Genomic DNA, 21577 nt, shown 5'->3' on the forward strand with positions numbered 1-21577 from the left:
AAAGGTGGGCGGGGAGAACTAGCATTAAAGGCACAGGCCACAAGATGCTCAGAGCTGAAAAATTACAAACTTCTGAAAGGTATAATGAATAATCCGATGAGTGTTTTGAGCTGAAACTTTACAGACACATTCTGGAGACAAAAAGACTCATCTCAAGTATTGAAAAAGGGGTAAAATACATGCCCTTTAAAACTATGTAGCAGTCAAAATTTGCACAAAAAAGTGAATAATTCATAAATATTTTGTGAATAAGCCAAAATTGCCTTACCATGTGCATGAGGTCAAAAGGAAAGTTGCTGCATCATAAATTCTTCACGCTTTTGTTTATGCAACTCTTTCTTTCTTCTAACCAGCGTAATGTATCTCCAACTATTTTCCTAGAAAAACTATCAATAATAATTTTTAAACTGATATGTGGACAAATGAGAATGTGAAAACATCTTAATTTTAGTTACAGTACAACTCTCAGCTCAGATGTTTACCCAGTACCACACTTTTTACTATTACTTACTTCTGAAAATGTAAAAAGTGGCAATTTTATGGTATTATAATATTGCTGTGAAGAACTCACCAGGTAGCAAAACAAACAGCCATTTGAATGATTTATTTGATGGTTCAACCTTATCTATATGATAAGAGTGTTTATTTTAGAGCCTGCATATGTTTGTGCATGTGTGTGTATTTGTGTGTTTGGAGGGTTGTAGTACTGGCACGGACTGAAGGTCATGGGAAGTATCTGTGACAGGAAGTGTTGGGCTGCCAGAATCAGACCAGGTTACCACCATAATGAATGGCCGTGCTGAGTGACACCTGGCCAGTCTTAAAGATAGAAGGAAAACAGGGCCCACCTCTCCATTCAGCTCATGCGCTTCAGAGATGTGTTCATAAACATGATTCTCCTGCACTTTTTTTGTGTACTTTTACAAGAACGTGCTCCAGATACGTCCCATATGTACCTGCCTCGGCCGTGCTGACAGGAGCACAGATGGACACTGACTCACTGCTGCAATAACCTGCAGTGGACGCACTAGTCACGGTGACCTGAATATCACCTCGCTAAATACCCTTCACCTCTTCACCTCATCGACAGATACATCGTCCCTGGTGCACAGTATCTGTTATTAGACAGAATTTAGGCTTGAAGTTTGTCCGTGCATATGCAGAAGCCTTCTAACTGTATATGATACAATCTCTTGAGACGATACACAACCTTTAGCCTGTTGAGATAGTGAAGCCAAGAACAGTTAAGCCTCCAGTTTCATTCCATAGGGACAGGATACGTCTCAGTAGAGGACATGGTGTCCCTTTTTTTCCAAATCACACCATTTGGGTTGAATCATAGCATAGCGTCCCTCAGGACTTTTGTATCTGGGAAGCTAAACCCTTTGAAAAATAAAAATATACATAGTTTACTCTGAAACTGATCAAGGACTTTCATTGATATGCGTGAATTAGGCATAAAATTCACATTGCTGAAGCTTTTATTGCGACATACAGTATGATCACCAGCGATCTAGGGGCTGCAGATTGCCTGTAAACATGCAAATCGCTAAAGGACTACAATTCCACCGATATTTGGACTACAGGTTCCAGTCATGCACCGCTTACATGCACCTGATCCTCATTTGGTAGATTACACACACTCACGGCTGGGAGCTGCACATGAACTGATTACAAGGACTATTTATACAGCGCACACACAAACACACACACACACACATCAGGGCTGAGTCTTGTTATATCACTGTGAACATTACGACACATTTCCCTTTCCGTGCCTTGCTTTGCCCTGTTTTTGACCCTCGCCTTGTTTGTTTGTTTATGTTGTATGCTGCCTGCGTTTTGACCATTTGCCTGTGTATTGACCACGTCTCTGGATTGCTGTATCTGTTTGCTCCTGTGTTGGCTGTTTCTTGCCTGACCCTTCTGTTTAGTAAACTTGCATTTGGATCTGCACTCCTTTTGTTAGTGTCCCACTTTACATGACAGCGATATTGAAGCTGCATGAAAGATTACTTGGTAACATTAATTTAAAGTGTAGTTACACATTCCATGCACTTTCTAAAGTAATTAATTACAATGAATTATGCATATAATTACATGTACCTAACACACATTCTAACCCCAAACATATAGTAAGTATCTGTAATTAATTAATATTACTCACTAGTTAAATGAATAGTTAGACTGTAACAACCAGTGTTGGGTAAGTTATTTTACAAAGTAATGGTTACAAATAACTAACTACTACTGGAATATTGTAATCTGATTACTAATAACTTATTTTAAAAATAATCAGATTACTAATTACTTTACATTAAAGTTACTTTAAAAGGATGTAAAAATACATATAAAAATACAAATATAATGCAGCTCTTTTGGTAATTTAATATTCACTGAAAAAAAAAACATTACAATGGGCTGATCACAGCAGCTAATCATATTCAAAAGACTTAAAAACGTAAAAATCTCTTATTCACTAACCTCACAAAGAAGCTGATTTGGTCAGTTATTGTCGCGTGATTTGCATTTTTTAACTGGTGTGCCTGGAAAATGCAAGTTCGAGCAATATATGCTCCAAATATGCGCTTGCAAGCCATGTGCCTCTATTGCAAATAATAAACTTGCGCGCACAAATGACGTGATATGTATGTATATATGTAGCCAGAAGTACATATGGCTGCATTTAATTTTTTAAATGAACACTACGGGGCAGTTTGATGCCGTTCCTTTTCATGATTAACAGCTTACCTCTGTATGGATGGCTTTCCGGCTGTTATCAGTTTATTCAGTTAGCTTACCATGTATGTCTGTGACTTAACACACAGAGAGTAGATGAACATAATGATGGGGTTTGAGTCCATTGAAGAACGGTTCCAGAGAATGGCTGACACAAAAACAAAAGCCAAAAAATTTAATTAACAAGTAAATAACAGGGTGGGAATGTGGTAAAAAATCAGACGAGGGTTTATCTTTTACTTAATTGCTTTTTAAATTCTGGATTTAGCGAAGTAGGTGGGCGGGTCAATGTGTGCTTTTTATAATACTATTGGTTGGGTTTAGGATAGGGGGAGTCAGTCGATCGGTCGGTCAGTCAGTCATTTAGTCAGTCAAACAGTCAGTCGACAGCGGCCTCGGGTGGATTTACGAGAGAACAGCATGCGCCAAAGCACAGCATGCGCCAAAGGCACTCGGGAGAGAAATTTGAGATCTCAAAAAGTGTATACAGTGGCTTCTGGTGAATTTGTGAAAAGATGTACATTTTCAGAATGGGTTGGTTTTTGGGCACCAGTGTCCTCCTTGGTGACAAGTGTTGTCATAGAATGCTTTCTGTTCAAGTGCTTGAATAAGTTGCTGGTCGAGTTATAAGCAGTGGAAAGTTCTTTAGAGACTGTACATAGAATGCATTTCACAGTAATATTTTTGTTTTTATGCTCATTGAAATCAAGTAATGTCTGTATTTCCACTTTATGAAGCAGCCACTCTCGACAGCAACGATTTCAGTTTGCGTTCTCCAGCAATTTAAAGGCGCATGCTTATCAACTGATGTTACAAAGGAAAACATGATTTAAAAACTACATTTGTTACGTAAGTAATGCAATTACATTGATTTTAGTAGCTGTAATCAAATGACTCAAATGAATGTAATTATTTACATTATTGCGTTCACCAAAAATGTAATTATAAAACAATAAGGTGCTACTTTGGAACGCATTACACCCAACTTTAGTAACAACGTCACCTTAAAATAAAGTGTAACCGATTACTAGGGATGTAACGGTATTGTAAATACCGTCATACCGCAATATTAATTTTTTTCGATATTACCGAAGTCGCATGACTCGGTAAAACTATAGGTCTTCTGAGAAAATTTGCTCAGGCGAATGAAGCGAACGGGAGGTAACGAAAACTACAATTGCCATCAGCCCATGCTTGACCATCATCCCATGCGGTCTGTTGTTGCTACAGATCCAGTAATGCGGAAATGGAGTGTGCTGCTAGAAGCGGGGATGAAAAGAGCTGGAAAACTCTAAAGCAGGTCGCACACCAGAAGCGCCGTTTGGCGCCGCGACACGGCGCGTACATGACAGATTAAAGTATCGCACACCAGACGCGCACATTCGAATGATATTTAACATGAAACTAATCAGATGGCGCTCTGTGGCGCGGCTGAAAAACTGCGTCCTGAGCCGTCGCCGGGCGCCGCCGACAGCCGCCGGTGTGTGTATCCTGATAGAAACCTATGATTAGAATTCTAAAATACATGGCGCTGCGTGGCGCTGCGCGGCGCGCCGCCGAGCGTCGCTTCTGGTGTGCGACCTGCTTTACACGCACAGTTCAGTCCTGCATTATCTCCGTGTAAGTTCAGACTTCTCAAGTTTGATCAAGGCTGCAGTCTCTTCTTCTCAGTTTGATATGGAAAAGCAGATTATACCGAGGACACGGGTAAATCTTCAAAGGGAACCATGTACTTTATAACTTCATTCACATCACCCTGGCTTCGTTGTTTCACTTTCTCAACAATAAAATGTAAACATGATTTAAGGAACTGCCTATTTTCATTTTAATATTAGCAACTTAGACAGCAGACATGTTGAGGCGTCGTGCTGCATAAGATGAGCGTCATCTTCACTGTGTGGATATTTATAACAAAACGGAGCCGATAACAACTGCCTCCTTTCAATTTCAGTGAAAATACGAAACACACCCTCTCTTTTGCTGAATATCAGTTTTAATAATCGATAATGGCCATTATAAAAGTATAACATACAATAAGTTTATACATTATAGGAAATAAAGGCAAGCGATCAGTCAATATACAGAATGTACGTGGTTACATTAATCATTAACTTATCTTTGCGCTTGGCCAAAACACGTTACCTGAGAACAAGTAATAGATTCCAGTGACCAAAGTCAGGGAATATGTCGTTAGATAAAGACAACAAGATAAATGAAATATCCCGTTTAATAAATATAGTGAGATTAGATCCAGCGGGAGATGCTTGATGAGAAGTCCGACTAGCAGAGCTCTCATCTGGGTAGATGGGCTGAGTGTGATTAAATGTTGAATGTGATGAGTTTTCAACAATACTAAATTGAAACTTTATTTTTTTACATGGTTTAATAGTTTTTTGTTATTAAAATTAAAGTTCCTGTTTCAAAGCTTACAGATAGATGGCTAATTTGTATGTCATTGACACTTTTGGCACTTTTTTGGAGTATTTTCATAAGTTTTGTTTTTTCCTGTAAATGATTCAATAAATACCGTACCGTGACATTCATACCGAGGTATTACCGTACCGTGAAATCCTTTAACAGGTTTAAAAACCTACATTTATACATTTAATAAAATACATTCGTAATTAAATTAAAACTGCAAAAGACCCCAGACCACGGTCAATAGGGAAGAGCAGAGCTTTTCTGTCATTATCAGTGCTTCTCTTTAAAGTGTGGCGTCCTGCAGTGCTGCTGTTGGTCATGGTATTCAGAACTGTGATTTTCGGTACAGTGCATCCTGTTCTGCTCCAGTTTCACACGTGCCAGTTTGAGGAACACCTGCATGAGCTTTCTCTGCATCGACTAATGTCATGTAGACATTATCAATTCTGTCATATTTTGACTGGCTGCATTAATAACAGGTGTGGATAGACTTCAGCAGGGGTGGAAGAAATAATAAATTACTCCATTATGCAGAACTCAATGAATGCAGTGCGGGCAAAACATTTTGCCACACCTGCCAAAGGCTATTGACTTGAGATAAATTACTGGCTATGTTAATGTATGTCCACTGAAACAAAGTCTGTTCAAATTGGGGAAACGCATCAAATTGCTGTTAGGGTGTACAGTGATGTTTTTGTTTGAAAAAAAAAATAATAAACTATACAATAAACGATATATAATAAACGATTCATTGCACTTACAAAACTTTTAAAGGAAAATGGTTGTAAACCATGGGCTACATTTAAACCAACAAATAAAATTGAATTTAGTAATGTTCAACTTAACTTGTTTGTTTAAATTTAGCTTATAAATTGCAACTAAAGATTTTTTTCTCTGACTTCTCTGACTTCATTCTGAAGTGTGCATGTGGCAGATATTTTACTATCCCGTAAGGCTACAGGGGAGGATTTTTGAATGGAAGTGCAGCAATACAATTGACACCATGGTCACATGACAGAATAGATGGCAAATTTGGTACGTGTGCATTTTGTATATCTCACATTTACGTGGTACAGAGAATTTATCATATTCACACAATAAGTTTCAAACCACATGTAATACCTACAGCAACACTTTACATTAAGGTTGTATTAATTAACAATGGGTAACAACTATTAAGCTGTTAAGCTTTATTTATTATGTGTTAATGTTAACCACATATATTAACATATTAGGTAATACATTAGTTACCTATAACATGAACTAATGGTGAACAATGACTTTGTTCAGCATTACATATTTTTTTACATAATTTTTAATATTAACTTACTCAAATTCTAATGCAGGGGTTCTTAAACTTTTCGCCACCCACAAAATAACAATGCCAGTGACTTGCGACCTCCAATATTTTCTGAGTTGGTTATAAATTTATAAACCTTGCACACAACGGCACACACAAACCAATAGGCCCAAGTATATTTATCGTTTAATTTTGGAGAATGCCATTTGAAGACCATCCTCCATGGCCTGTATTATTTTTAATGTATGTGAGTGCCGTAAAGGTGTCAAAAAGTTTAACCTGGTGCCATGAAATCAATCTGCTGCATCTGCACTATTGCTATGTCTTTATTATAATGAAATCACCCCAGGGTTCGCAATTAAATTAAAAGATGGCTTTTTATTTGCATGTTGTTTTTTAATGTTTAATATTAACATGTTAACAATGCTAATATTAACTACTATTTTGTTTTTCAGTAGGTTATAGATAGAATACGGTCATTTTAATAGTTTGATAAAAATGAATTGGATTTTTGGAAATCGCCAAGCAACTGCTTGTCATTGTCCACTGCGCTCCATTTCTCCATATTAACAGCTTAATTAGTTAAGTTTACTTATACAAACACTAATGTATTTGATGATAGATTAGGTATCATGCCCTACCAATGAACAGCACATTCATTCAGCAATACTAAATCTTTGTTAAAGTAAACTTACTAAATGTGCTAAGTAGAAATCTTAAGATATTAAATTGCAGTAACTGTTAAATTTTACTGGCAAGTTTTAATTTAATCATATATTTTATCAATAATCTACAACGTTTGTAATCTCCTAAAAATTGTCTTTTAGTTCTCCCTCAGAAATACAAAATTCATTTTTATTTCTATAGCACTTTTGCAATGTGTCAAAGCAGCTTAACATAGAATTCTTGTAAATTGAAACTGTCAGTCCAGTTTTCAGAGTTGAATTTTAGTTTAGTTTAGTTCAGTGTGGTTTAAATTTGACTGCTGAAAGTCCATACACTGAAAAGCAAATTGATTAATGCACAGTTTCACAAGTCCCAAACCAAACAAGCTAGTGGTGACAGTGGCAAGGAACAAACTTCACCGATTGACGAAAGTGAAGGAAAAAAAACGTAGAGAAACCAGGCTCAGTTGGCCACGACCATTTCTCCTTTGGCCAAAATTCTTGTGCAGAGCTGCAGTCTAGGCACTGGAGGCTGCAGAACACTGAACGTCTATTGTGGAGAACTGCAGGTGTGAGTAGGTCAATGCAAAGACTCGCCTGTCACTGTGGTCTTTCAGGAATCAGTCTCAGGCTCTCTGCTCCCCCATGAGTGCTACAGCATCTGCTCAGGATACGGCCTTGTCCAGGATTATGGAGACCTTTGCATAATTTCTTCACGTCTTGGATTGCATCAATGGTGCTGCATAATCTCTAGGGGCCTCGGGATGAGTATCCCCAGATGGAAATTAAGAAAAGAAGAAATAATTAGCTTGGCTGCTGTTCATTAAACACGAGATGCACAAATGAAGTGCTAGAAATGAAAATAGTAGTAAAGCATATGAATGTTTCTTACAAAATGTCAGGTGGATTAAGACAGGAGGAGTTTGTCGTACAGGTGGTTTGTCAATCCAGCTCACCTGCGTGGAGCACACTTATGTATCATTCTGTTATGTGATGCATTGTGTGTATGCTGGACTAAAAAGATAGGTCTTTAAACTAGTTATGAACTGAAAACGTGTGTCTGCGCCTCAGACATTATCAGGAAGGCTATTCAAGAGTTTGGGAATAAAATGGGAAGGTTCAACCTCCTTTAGTAGACTTTGCTATTCTAGGTACTACCAGAAGCCCTGAGTTTTGAGAGCTTAAAGAGCGGGTTGGAATGTAGTGAGACAGAAGGTTGGTTAAATAAACAGGAGCTAGATTGTTGAAAGTTTTATAGGTAAGAAGCGATATTCATAATCAATATGTAACTTAACAGGCAGCCAGTGTAAGGAGGATAACAATGGGATCTGATTGTTCAGCTTGCTCAGTTTGTTCTGAATGGCTAACAGCCTAGTGCGTGCTAAAGGAAACATCACATCGGGAGGTGGGGATTATGTCAATTGTGGGGTTAATGATGTCACAAACCCAGGAAGGAGCTTGTTGTCCCTTTTAGCCATTTGTTGTAGGCCTCAAAAAGTGAATTCTGTTAAAAGGAGAGATCTCTCTTTGCATTGAACTTATAGTAACTTTGCAGATGTTGTTTATGCTTAAACAGCAAAATTACATAGTGACTAAAGTAAAAAACAAAATAGACAAATCTTAATCAAGGACCATTTTTAAAGCTCTGGGCATCATTGGTCTGGATGTGTGCAGGCTGCAAGTTCATGTCACCTCCTATGCCCTCACTCTTCCTGTACTCTCTCCCATGTGACGCGCAGCACCTGCAGGCTCAGGCAGGAAGCCAGCACAGGTGTTAACGTAGAGCCGTCCGCTCGCGGCTTCATCAACGTGCCAGCAGCTATCAAACCCTGAGAATCTCACCCTCGCACACTTCCTCCCTGTCTGAGTCTGCGACACGGTGAGATCCATCGTTATATTACACAGCGAAACCCTGCGACAGGTGTTACGTGTGTGTCAGTGCACTCAGGGTCTAGCTGAAGGATGTGGTGGCTTTGAGATCTTCTGTCTTTTATGTGTGTGTGTGTAAATATAGAAATAATCAGTTACGGTTGCAGACCTGATTCATCAATTAGCTGCTGCGTTTGCACGGTGTTGCTTTGATTTTAATCAAGGCTGCTTTCCTCATGCTGGATTCTGCTCTGGGTTCCTGCTAAACCACTCACTGTTTGATCACTTGTGCTGTCAGATGCCTTCAGGTGCTTGGAAACTGAAGTTTATATCACTCGAATTGACAGAGAAATAGCCTCGATGTAGTCGATGTGGTCATTTTGGTTAGTTTTTTCTAAAGCAGGGGTAAGTGACTCAAACAAATCACTAATAATGAACTTTGATACCTCTTGTCCTACATCTTAAGTTCCACAGCATAATTCCTGAAACTGTTTGTCTATGTGTGTGATGTACAGTTAAAGGTCAAAATGATTAGCCCTCCTTTGATTTTTTTTCTTTTTTTTTAAACATTTCCCAAATTATATTTAACAAAGCAAGGAATCTTCTACAGTATTTGCAATAATATTTTTTTCTTCTGGAGAAAGTCTCATTTGTTTTATTTCGGCTAGGAATGAAGCAGATTTTATTTATTTTTTAAACCATTTTAAGGACAATATTAATAGGTTCCTTACGCAATTTTTTGTTCAATTGTCTAGATCAGTGGTTCTCAAACTTTTTTTAGTACCACCTCACAATAAAAAGTAGCATAGTAGGCCTAATTAAGAGGCTACAGGTCTGCACAGTTCAAAAACGTGGCAGATCAGTTCCTATTATTAAGAATATTTATTATTGTCAGCCAATTTAAACATTATAAATAGTTTGAAAATGAACACTGCACTGTGCAATGTCAACGTGTAAATTAAGATGTGCTATTAAAAGATTGTACTTAAATGTAAAGCATTATCATAGTAGCCTATTCATCAAAACCTGGAATCGTTCCTTGGACCTCATAAATATAGGCAGCATACTCATGTCTAAACTTTTTGAAAAATTTTGAATTATACAAATAAATCATATATACATGCAACATCTATTTTTTTTGTAACAAAATTTTAAACTGGCCATTTGGCAGCTTAGTTCAAACTAAATTAGTTTAGCTAATTAGCTTAAATTAGCTCTAACGGATTTCTCATCTAAAACCTGCAACTACACATAACCGGTGCAACATGATTTTTTTTTTACAAAACTCTAGCCTGAGACCTATCGAATAGGCTGTCAATAGCTTTCATTCTTCTCAAATGGCATCTCTCATGCAGTGCATGTGATGAACTGGTATGTTTGATTTGTGTGATTTACAGTTGTGTGATTATTTTACCTCATTAATGTAATAATAGTAATTGTATTGCATTCTAAGCAAAATACAGGGATGTTGTTTGGATGATACTGCATGTTTTGGATGATCAGTCTTTTTGTGTGATCAATTCCCGTTGATCTTCATAATGATTTCATTAATAAAATACCATCAATATAATTATGTTTGGTGTTCTAAAATAAGCCTAATATTTAATGATTTATTTTTATTTACATTGCTCAGTCTATAAAGTATTCAATAAATGTGTTTGATTTACTATTTTTGTTGTAAAGATGTTGAAAAACACACTCATTACCACAGCAAAATGAACTGTAAATTTGCCACAGTATAGCTAATTACACTGATATACACTGATATATATAACCAGGGGTTCCCAAACTTTTCAGCCCGCAACCCCCAAAATGACAATGCCAGTGACTTGCGACCCCCAATATTTTCAGAGGTGATTATAAATACAGAAACCTTGCATGCAATGGCGCACACACACCAATAGACCCAAGTATATTCTTCGTTTAGTTTTTTCAATGTATGTCAGGGCTGTAAATGTGCCAGAAAGTTTAACCTGGTATTATAAAATCAATCTGCTGCATCTGACGCTATTGCTGTGTCTTCAATATAATGTATTTACCCCAGGGGTCGCAATTCAATAGAATTAGTAACTATAAGCTACTAAAGTAACTATATAGTATATAGTAACTATAAACGACGATTTTTCTCTTCAGTAGGTTATGGATAAAATATGGTAATTTTTATGGTTTAATAAAAATAAATGGATTTTTGAAAAATCACCAGGCAACCCCCTTTCATTTTCCTGCAACCCCTCAGGAGGCCCCGACCCCCACTTTGAGAACCACTGATCTATAGGGCTATACAGTACATACACCCATTCACAGACCCTATTTCATCAGAGAAGTGGTCAAAAGTGGCCAAAGAAGACACATTTGAATGCCATGACAGATTAGGTCCCATTTACTCATTTACACCTGCCCGTGTCAGAAAAAAAAGAAAATGTATTTTCAGAGAGTTATTTAATCTTATATTATTCATATTCAGTCTAATTAATCAATAAATCTATATTTAATACAAATAAATGCAGTTTTAAATAATTTGAAGCTTGATTTATAAATGTGTACTCTTGTTCATGCAGGCAGCTTGCTGGTCATACTCAATGTGGGATGCTTCTTTCTCCCGTATTTAGAAGTACTTAAATAGCCATCAACCATGTTTTAAGCTGACAGAAGTATCCACTACCAGGAACCTGTCTAGAAAATCCCTGGAATGGCTTTGTTCAGGGAAGCAATGATGAAGTGCACGCTACCTGTGTAAAAGCTTTAATGTCCCATGTCTTAGTTTGATAAGCTATTTATTACTGGTCTTTAGTGTATACTACTTTCACCCTCCCCCTCATCTCTTCTTCTGGCATTCCTGGAAAACCTTTTTTCTTGATGATGCCGACCCGTTTTCAACAGCCTCACTGTATTTTCTTCTTCTTTTTTAATTTGCAGAATAGAGTAGTTTGTCTTCCCCTCAGCCCACAGTAACAGAGCTGAAAGACACATCTCACACATGCTCTTGATGTCAAACACAGCCCTGTTAATACCTGAACAGCTCTCCTTTTCTTGTTATGGTTGTTTTATTGCTCTAGAGAGAAAACCACCCCTTTAAACAGGGACCATATGTTTCCATTTAAACGCTCTGTGATATTGTGTTGTACTGCTGTTTTGGTATAAAACAGAATAGCAGACAGTAAAAAGATGAGGATTTTATATCTGTTTGTCTTGTAATTTGTTTATTTCTGGTTATTTAGATTCATTTGATGCACAACTTTAGAAAAATTAGAATGAGTAATTCAGTGTGGGTAATTAAAGTCTTTGTATATAAAAAAAAATTATAATAAATAATATATATCAAAAACAAATCCTAATGAGTACTGTGAACTTAATCCATTTGAGTCAATGAAGCAATTTGAGCACAGTAAAACCCAATAAATGAAGAGAACTCAAACCAACTGTTGGTCAGGGAGACAGTTCTCCCTAAAATAATAATTTCCTCAACATTTACTCACACTAAGCTTTCAAATGTTTTTTTTTTTTCATCTGTTAAACACAAAACAAGATACCGGATGTTCAAGAATGTTGGAAAAAAAGTAGCCATTGTCAGAAAAAAAAATTAAGTGGAAGTCAATGTCTACTCTTTTTCATACTCTTAGCTACATTCTTCAAAACATCTTCTTTTGTGTTCAACAGAAGAAAGAAGCTTACACAGGTAGTCCACCCATCAGACAATTTGTCAAATCTGTAAATTAAGCCTTTTGTTTTCATTCATTCATTATTTTTCCTTTGGCTTAGTCCTGTTATTCATCCACGGAATGAACCGCAGTGTATGCTCTTCCAGCTGCATCCCAGTACTAGGAAACATCCATACACACTAATTTTTATGTTTTTAATAATAATAAAACTAAATTACTAAGTTACTCTTAAGCTCTAATTCAGCATAATGATCATTTCGGAAGTATCATGTGATAGACTTGAGCAATGATGCTGAAAATCTAGCTTTGCCATTAAGTAATATTTAAACAACATTGCTGCTGTATTGTACTTTTAATAAAAAAAAAAACAGTCCTAGTGAACTTGCATAAATAAATAAAAAGATAAACCCTGCCAAGATAGTGCAAGATAGTATAGCAAATATAACATTTAATTCATTTTTCAAGAACAATTATTAATTAAAATCAGCACTCACTATTCAAATGAATTCATGCACACTTTTTAAATGTTTTTTTTCTATCTGCATTTCATGAAAACAAACTGAGCAAGTGTACATATAGAAGTGCAGTTATATAATTAATGCCAGTCATATTTACTTTATTCTTAATTATTTGTATTACACACACACACACACACACACACACACACACACACACACACACACACACACACACACACACACACACATATATATATATATATATATATATATATATATATATATATATATATATATATATATATATATATATATATATATACTGTATGTATGTATGTATGTATGTATGTATGTATATATATATATATATATATATATATATATATATATATATATATATATATATATATATATATATATATAATCTCTTTTTTTTTTTTTTTTGTATATTTATGATTTAGTCCTAAAAATGTAAATATGTTGTTGATACCGTTCTATTGGTGAAGACCTGGAGAATTGTTTGGTTTCAAAGACAGCCCTTTTCATAAGAAATAATATATTGAAAGTTAAAGAGTGATTAGTGCATACCAGAAGGTCTGGGCCGTGTCTGAACAGTTTTATGTTTGTGCTGTATGGCCCAGGGCTGCTGTTTTCCTCTGAGTCCTGAAAATTTGATTTAGGACAGGCTCTCCGACAACAGTTATATGTACAGCAGAGAGAAGCAGTTAACCTGTTTAACCAGAACACTCTGTATTCTGTTTCAGGATGCATCCATAGCCCATCGCTTCCATCTGATGAGAGAAAAACATCCTGAGAAGTTCAACAGCAGGTAAGAGAAGATGCATATTTATAAATCAACATATGCAGAAAAGGCAAATTGATAAAAGTCGCCAGATGAATGACGCAAATGAAACGAAAGGTGGAAATAATTGGTAAAATTGGTGAATGGGGAACATCTGACATGCCACTAATATCTTCACTAAGTTTGTGTTCAACTCAGTCATAACAAATAATGAGTGACACAGCATTCTGCTGACTCATGCTTCATTGCCCCACCCAATTCTGACCAATGGGATATATACTGTGTGTACACAGACTTTTCATTTTCAGTCAACCAGCCCAAGCACTTATGGTAAGCTGTCTAACCATTACAAAATCACCACATTTAAGATCTTATTTCTTTAAAAATCATCAATCTTCACTGCCTGATTGATATATGATATAAAGTATATCTCAGACTGGACAAGTTTCTGTGCTAGCCTGCTGCTACTGACAGCGATTGCGTTTAAATGGTCTTTCATATTGTTTTACCCATGAACGACTAAATGAATGCTGAAGTCCGTTTAACTGATTGTATTTTAATTACATTACAACATCAATGCTGTAAATCCAACCGTATGAAGTTAAAAATAGTCACATAAACATTTCACTGGAACTTTATCGTTGGCTGAAAAACACTAGCTGTGCATATAGCGTATTTCGTCAAATTTCACTCAAATTTTTGTGGATTTTTTTATCCATATTTCATATTAAAAAAAGATTCATTTGACATTGCACACATATTGGTACACTCACTTTGAGGGCAAAGCAAAGTTTGAATTCCTTAATTGCAAATCTTTAGTTTGTTAATACATTACGGCAGGGTTATTAAAGGGTCATGAAACCCTTGATAATTTTTTTTTTTTAGATTTTAACGGATTTATGTATGTTGAACAGCATTGTAAGCAACACAGGGGTACATATCATTGTGAATATGTACCACTGTCTACATTTCTGGAGACTGCAAATTATGTACCCAGTGGTACGCCTGGCTCCATTTCCTTTGAAAAACAAACTCTGTGGGGTTGGTATGACGCCGCCAATGGCTTCTGTTTCTTTTCAAGCTACCGCTGACTGCTTATCTCCAAATGGATAGCTTTTCTGATGTGACCAGTTTGCCCAGTAGCTTGCCACATACACCGATGAACTTGTATGCAGAGCAAAGTTGAGCGCGATAATGGGTTCGAGTTCGGCGAACAATGGTTCTAGAAACCAGGTAAAACAAAAGCAAAAAAATAAATAAATAAACACAGCCTTAAAACGTGTGGCCACGACAACTTTTCTTTTTTGCATTGCCTTTGAAAACACTACTGGTTGAGTTGAGGGAAGAGGGTTTATGTGTAATTAAATTAATATGAAAACGAGTGCATGTTTTTATCCAAGTCAATATTGGATCTTAAATGCGTGTGCATGTAAAACAATATAATTTGCACAAAAAAGTATGGGGCTTTTCTCTAAAGAAGTTGTTACTCCACCACGTTTAGAGCGGCTTTATGAAAGTTTTACGTTGTAACTAACATGGTTCAAATGATGGTTCTGCATCATCTATAGTTTTGGAAAACACTCGTCACTACACCATTCTTTTCCCAAACGATGCATCGTACTTAGGTAGTTCAGCCACAAGTTATGTTGTTATTTGGGAAACACATCCCTGGTCAGCTAAAGAATATATTGCACTCTCTGATGGATTTACATGAGAAAAGGATGCGCAAGAGAAATTTGAGATCATCAAAAAGTGTACACAGCAGCCTCTGGTGGATTTGCAAAAACAAAGACTGCGAGCAGAAGTATCTGCGGTTATGTATTTCCCTGTCCCCAAAAATGTAGACCTAAGTACATATCCGCAATGAGCCTGGGTTGAACGTATCTTTAAAATCTATATTAGGGTAGCATCACTGGTGGTGAAATCCATCAGTTTTGAAATCCAAAATCAAGTCCAAAAATTGGCTACTATTGATTTTACTACACGATCATTAAAAAGTGATTCTATATACTCGTTTTAGGCAGTAGCATAGCTACAAGTAGTGACGCTACTAGCTTAACTACATTTCTCAGTAGCGTGGCGGTAGCGTCGCTACTTTGTAAATCAAATAGCTTTTCAGTAGCGAAGCTATTTTTTTAAATCAAGCAGCACAATAGCATCCACACAAGCTAAATTTACCTATCGCGGATCAATATGGTGGCACCGACATTCACAGAGCTGTGAAGCCCGTGTCTAGTTGATGAAAGTAAATCCATATGATAGCGAGAAAAACAATTTCCTCTTTTTGTTTTATGGTGTAATTCATTGATGAGAAGTTGTTATTGAATATTCAATATAACGCTTATTCCTAAATATTTCCCTTTTCTATAATTTACTATAGTATTTTAAACGTGTAACACCTCCTTTTATTGGACTTTTTTGTTTTTGCTGTATACTATAATTTGTTTTTGTTTAGTGCAGCATATTATTTGCAGTAAATAATTTAACTGAACAATTATGCCTATTTGACATATTTATTGATCCCTAAGATATGGTTAGGAACATGAAAATTGCAAAAATAACTCAGATGTAGCTACTTTTTCCAAGTAGCTTATAGCTTAGCTTGCTACATTTCCCAGAGGGTAGTGTTTAGTGTAGTTAGACTAAATTTTAAGTAGAGTAGCTAATAACTTAGCTCACTACATTTTTCAAGCAGCTTGCCCAACACTGCCAATACTGTGAATGTAATTCTTGATGACAGAATGTGCATCATAGATTAAGCAATGTGTAGTCTGTGATTTTTTTTTTTGTACCCGAGTCATCGTGATTTTATCTAGACAAAATCACATAATCTTACACAATGACTGAACCTTGTAGACTAAACAGGGCTTGACAGAACCATTTAGCGAAGAGGTTTTTGTTGCATCATGAGCTGACTTTTTCTTTTTCAATGTCTTTCACAGATGTCTAAACACACTTAGACTTCTTTCCTCTATCAGTTCAGTGTCCTTACATAAAATTATTTTGAAGGGTACTTTTGAAATTCGACCTTCAAAAAGACGTCTTTTAAGGCACAAATGAATCACCACTGGTTGTTATGGCAGCACAATTGCACCTGACTGACTGTTTCCATTTATTTGCTAGCTCAAGCAGACTCTGCGTATATCAGTCAAGTATCAGTCTGAATGGAGGTTCTTAATTAAATGTTATGCAACTTGTTTCTGCCTCAGCGGTGGAAAGTAAACCGGTCATGTACCTATTAGAGAAGGCTGTTTAGAGTGAAAGAGTAGAAAAAAAATGCTCTAATCTGAGCCCTCTACTAAAAGCTGTGTCATCATGGGAAAGAAAGCGAGAGAAACATTTGAGATGAGCGGGCACAAAAGATCAACATGACATTAGCGAGGCAATACAGCATGAGAAAAGGCAGTAGTGAAAATCATCATTGCTCAGAGATATTTGTAGTTTACAATAAGCATCCATCAGTCTTCCAGCAGTAAAAGGAAAACTGCTAAAGCTGACCCCAGAACAGCACTTTAGGTCGGCTCTAACAGCTCCATAAAGTATGATGTTTTTTTTTTTTTCTGTAGAAAGCCCCTCTGAGCCCCTGGTGCACTTTACAGTAGTCGTTTTGAGCTCCCTTTGATGTGGATCTCCTTTAAGTCTATTCTACTGTTCTCTATTCCCGCTATTGAGGAATGCTGTAAAAGCCTGCGTAGCCCTTGGCTGCAAAGCACTGTGTAAAAATGAGGCTTTTTGTTAAGTGTTATTGTTCCTGCTTGGTAAGGCTGTAGACATTTAAGATTGTCAGTCATTTTTTTTCAATAATAAAACTCGTCAAGGCAGCATAAATATTGAGATTCATAAGATATTGAGAACAATTATTAGTTGGATTATCTGATATGATTCGACAAGCAGTTTCAAGAGTGCTCCAGGCCTGTGTATGGTGAAAAAACAGAAACTATTTTTCAGGCATTAAATTAAAAGTCTAATAATACTTTATTTCAGATTTCATAACAAAGAAATAATGACTTTAAATGTGTGGTATACTCAGACTAGGTACAGTTGCCTTGAACTATGCAGAAGCATGATTGTCTCTTTACCCCCGACAGTGTGCACTCACATTTCATTTTGCCTTATGGGCACGGTTCGGATAGCATAGTGTCAGTGCACCCTTAGGAAACCCTCACAAAACTTCACAAAACTCATTTGAAGCATTCATCTAGACTTTTACACTATTCTGTCTATATAAAAAGGCATTTGTGAACTCTAATAATTTATAATAAAAGCAGTTATTGAGCACCAAAACAGAATATTAAACTGACTTTTTGGTAAAACTTTATTTAGATGCTCCCTAATGCACATTTTGTTGACTAAATGTTGCATTTCAACTACATGCCAATCACTTCTCCTTTGAGTATTAGTAGACTTTCTGCATAATATCTGTTGATACTGCTCCTTCAACAGACATTCAACTGACTATAAGAATCTTTGCAAGTAAATCTCAACTCACACTAACCCTAACCCCAACCCTAACCTAGCAGTCTACTTATATTCTAATGAGAATTTGATGGCATGGAAATGCAATGTAACTTAAATTCAACTAAATGCATTAAAGTGACCATCAAAATAAAGTGATACTGACTTTTTAAGAGTCATGTGACTCTAAAGATGGAGCAATGGCAAATTCAACTATACTGTCACAAGAATAAATTCTATTCCCAGCAAGCAATTTTGTGTTTAATAAACGTCTAATATACATCTAAATGTAGACAGCTTGGCTAAAACAAGACTAATCTTGTGCTGTCAGTAAAAATCTTATAGATATTTAAGAATAGCCAAAACCTACACTAGTCGTCAAATAGGCAGACTAGACAGACTTTATATGTGTAGACATTCCTTTCTGTTTATTTGATTTGGCCTGTCCTTAGACGTCTATTAGATTTTCACTGACAGTAAATTTAGCCTTGTTTTAGTCAAGACGGCTGTTTAGATGTCTATTAAATATCTATTAGACATCTTTTAAAAACAAAAAATGCTTGCTGGGATGGCAGTTTGTATATTAATTAAAGTACATATGTCTGAAATGTATTAGTTTTTACACTTTAAATTTGTTTATTTATTCATTTATCCATGCTCATTTCACCTGTGTTCACGAAATTACCTCATCAACTTGTAGTTAATTTGTCATTTCAAATCCTAATAATTGAATAACAACTTCAAATGTATCTTAAGCCAGTATGAAAATCAATTCTAATTTCTGAAAATGTAATTTTGTGAAAGTTTTCACTTTCAGCATTTAAAAGGTTGATCTTTAACCTCATTTATTTAGACAAAACATAGAACTGTAATATTGGTCTGCTCAGTTTTTTTCATGAAAATAATTACTGCCCCAAAAATATTAACCAGCATTTTAATACAATTGCTTTTCTGCTGTTTGTATCACACCATTCGTCTGCAGTGAAAAAAGTTACTTTTTGGGGAAAGTTACTTTTGAAAGTAATTTATTACAATATCGAGATACTCCCCAAAAAGTAACTAGTTGTATTACTTAGTTTCTTTTAATAATGCGTAAAGGTCATTTTGAGTTACTTTTGCATTACTTTTCCCTACCTTTGCTGAGGCTTAATCTCTTTCAGAACTTTAAAATAGAAGAGCTTCACATATAACAACACTCTATGTAACCTTCATTTACCTTTCAAAAACACACGTAAAGAATAATGTAGAATATTGTTATCTCAGAGTACTTCCTGATCCCAGAGCTATACATGCCATATATACAGAATAATGAAAGTTTAAAGCAGTTTGTTTGCTACTTTTGTACATTTTGTCTTATCAGTTAAGTAAAATCATTGTCAATTCAGACAATCCCCTTTTCCTCTTCTGATGAGGTGTCTGAATTGTCTAAGCTAAGTGAATGTATTAAGGATGCTAAGGATGTCTGGAAGACCGACAATTTTTTTCTCTTAAATTCAGATAAAACAGAATGTATACTTGTTGGGCCAAAATCCTGTACACAGCAGGTCTTACAACACAACCTGCAATTAAAGGGATACAAAGTTAGCATTAGTGCTACTGTAAAAGTAAAAATTTAGGTCACAAATCCCATGTGACAAAAACCGAAGTAGTTACGAAGTATGCTATCCATCTCAGATGCAGAAAACCTAGTCCATGCTTTTATGACTTCTAGGCTGGATTACTGTAATGCTCTGTTTGCTGATTGCCCAGCATCCTCTTTTAACAAACTTCAGCTAGTACAAAATGCCGCTGCCAAAGTTCTTCCCAGGTCAAGAAAATATGATCATATCACCCCAATTTTATCCTCCTTACACTGGCTGCCTTTTAAGTTCTGTATTGATTATAAAATATTGCTTCTTACCTATGAAGCTTTAAATAATCTAGCTCCTGTTTATCTAACCAACCTTCTGCCTTGCTACAATCCAACCCGCTCTTTAAGATCTCAAAACTCAGGGCTTCTGGTAGTACCTAGATTAGCAAAGTCTACTAAAGGAGGTCAAGCCTTCTTATTTATGGCTCCTAAACTCTGGAATATCCTTCCTGTTAATGTCCGAGGCTCAGACACATTCTCAGTTCAAAACTAGATTAAAGACCTATCTTTTTAGTCAAGCATGCTCACAATCAATCACATAATGATATGGTGCATAAGTGTGCTTCACACAGTTGATCGGGCTTGACAAACCACCTGTAGAACACAGTCTTCCTGTCTTAAAGCACCAGACTTTTTTTCTTCTTCGATGTGTTCAAAATAATGAATGCATTCTCTCATTGAATGCGTGATTCAACGTGACTTTGTTCATTTTAAGTCAGTAATTTGTTTTAATTTAAAAAAAGAGTTACAATTTAAAAAAAAAAAGTAACTCAAATATTATTATTTTTTTTTATTACATAACCCGCATAACTTGTAATGCATCACTCCCAACACTGTTTGTCTGTGTTCGCAGAATGACTGGCAAATTTTCTGTCAATATAAACAGTGCAAAGTCCCTGTGCTCAAGCATGGAACTAACCAGAACTAACTGTTGTGTCATTCAAATATGTTTTTTTATAGTGTCTTTCTGCTAACAGAATCTAAAACCATGCTGCAGGAAGTGTGTTGAATCAGTAGTGACACTCAGGTCATGTTCAACGAAGAATGTGTCCTGTATTCAGAGCTCTGCTGTACAATAGCGAATGCTGGGCTTATATAAAGATAAATCACACCCACCATCACTCAGTTTACCATATTAGAGTGGAAAAACTGTCACAGCAGCAGCGCTTTTTAATGACTTTCAAAAATAAGTCCATAATGACACAATCTGAATTATGGAACCTGCCTGGCTGAATTAACTGGTTAATGTTTCGGTCATTCATAATTAATGCGCCTAGATTTCCACCGTGCATTATAAGCATGGCAACGTGATGCCAAATACCCACATGGTTTCTCCACAGTTGCAAGGTTTAGTCACATGCAGCTCGATTGCAATTTATCTTTATCTGATGAACTGACAGAGAACCTAAAATAAGACAAAATGGAATTATGTCCTCAGTCCATTTAAACCGTTGAGTGTTTAATCCCAGAGTGAGTCAGCCAGAAGCACAATTCAAAACACTGGCAAACCAAATGCTTCATCTGCTTTGCTTTGTTCTGCGGATTTAGAATATCTGGTCGGTGCATCTGCCAATCTATG

General features: G+C 36.1%; 1 protein-coding gene and 1 long non-coding RNA gene across 26 annotated transcripts in view; one reads left to right on the forward strand and one right to left on the reverse strand.

The window, feature by feature from the left end:
* Positions 1 to 21577, forward strand: part of dgkg (diacylglycerol kinase, gamma) — a 256255-nt gene that overhangs the window by 162155 nt on the left and 72523 nt on the right. For all 25 annotated transcript variants that reach the window (XR_015499359.1, XR_015499360.1, XR_015499358.1 and 22 more), the window contains one exon: positions 13876 to 13940. Coding sequence is in view for 20 of the 25 variants with exons in the window: in XM_087267727.1 (XP_087123853.1) it covers positions 13876 to 13940 (65 nt within the window). In the remaining 5 variants the exon portion in view is untranslated. The remainder of the gene's footprint in view (positions 1 to 13875; positions 13941 to 21577) is intronic.
* LOC147835311 (uncharacterized) lies at positions 5861 to 11401 on the reverse strand. Its single transcript, XR_015499379.1, has 3 exons — positions 8095 to 11401; positions 7537 to 7802; positions 5861 to 7198 (listed from the first exon to the last, which is right to left on the reverse strand). It is a non-coding gene; the product is annotated as an uncharacterized LOC147835311 (long non-coding RNA).

The sequence above is a fragment of the Danio rerio genome, chromosome 9 (genome assembly GCF_052040795.2).
Source record: "Danio rerio strain M-AB ecotype USA chromosome 9, GRCz13ab, whole genome shotgun sequence".
NCBI classification, from domain to species: domain Eukaryota; kingdom Metazoa; phylum Chordata; class Actinopteri; order Cypriniformes; family Danionidae; genus Danio; species Danio rerio.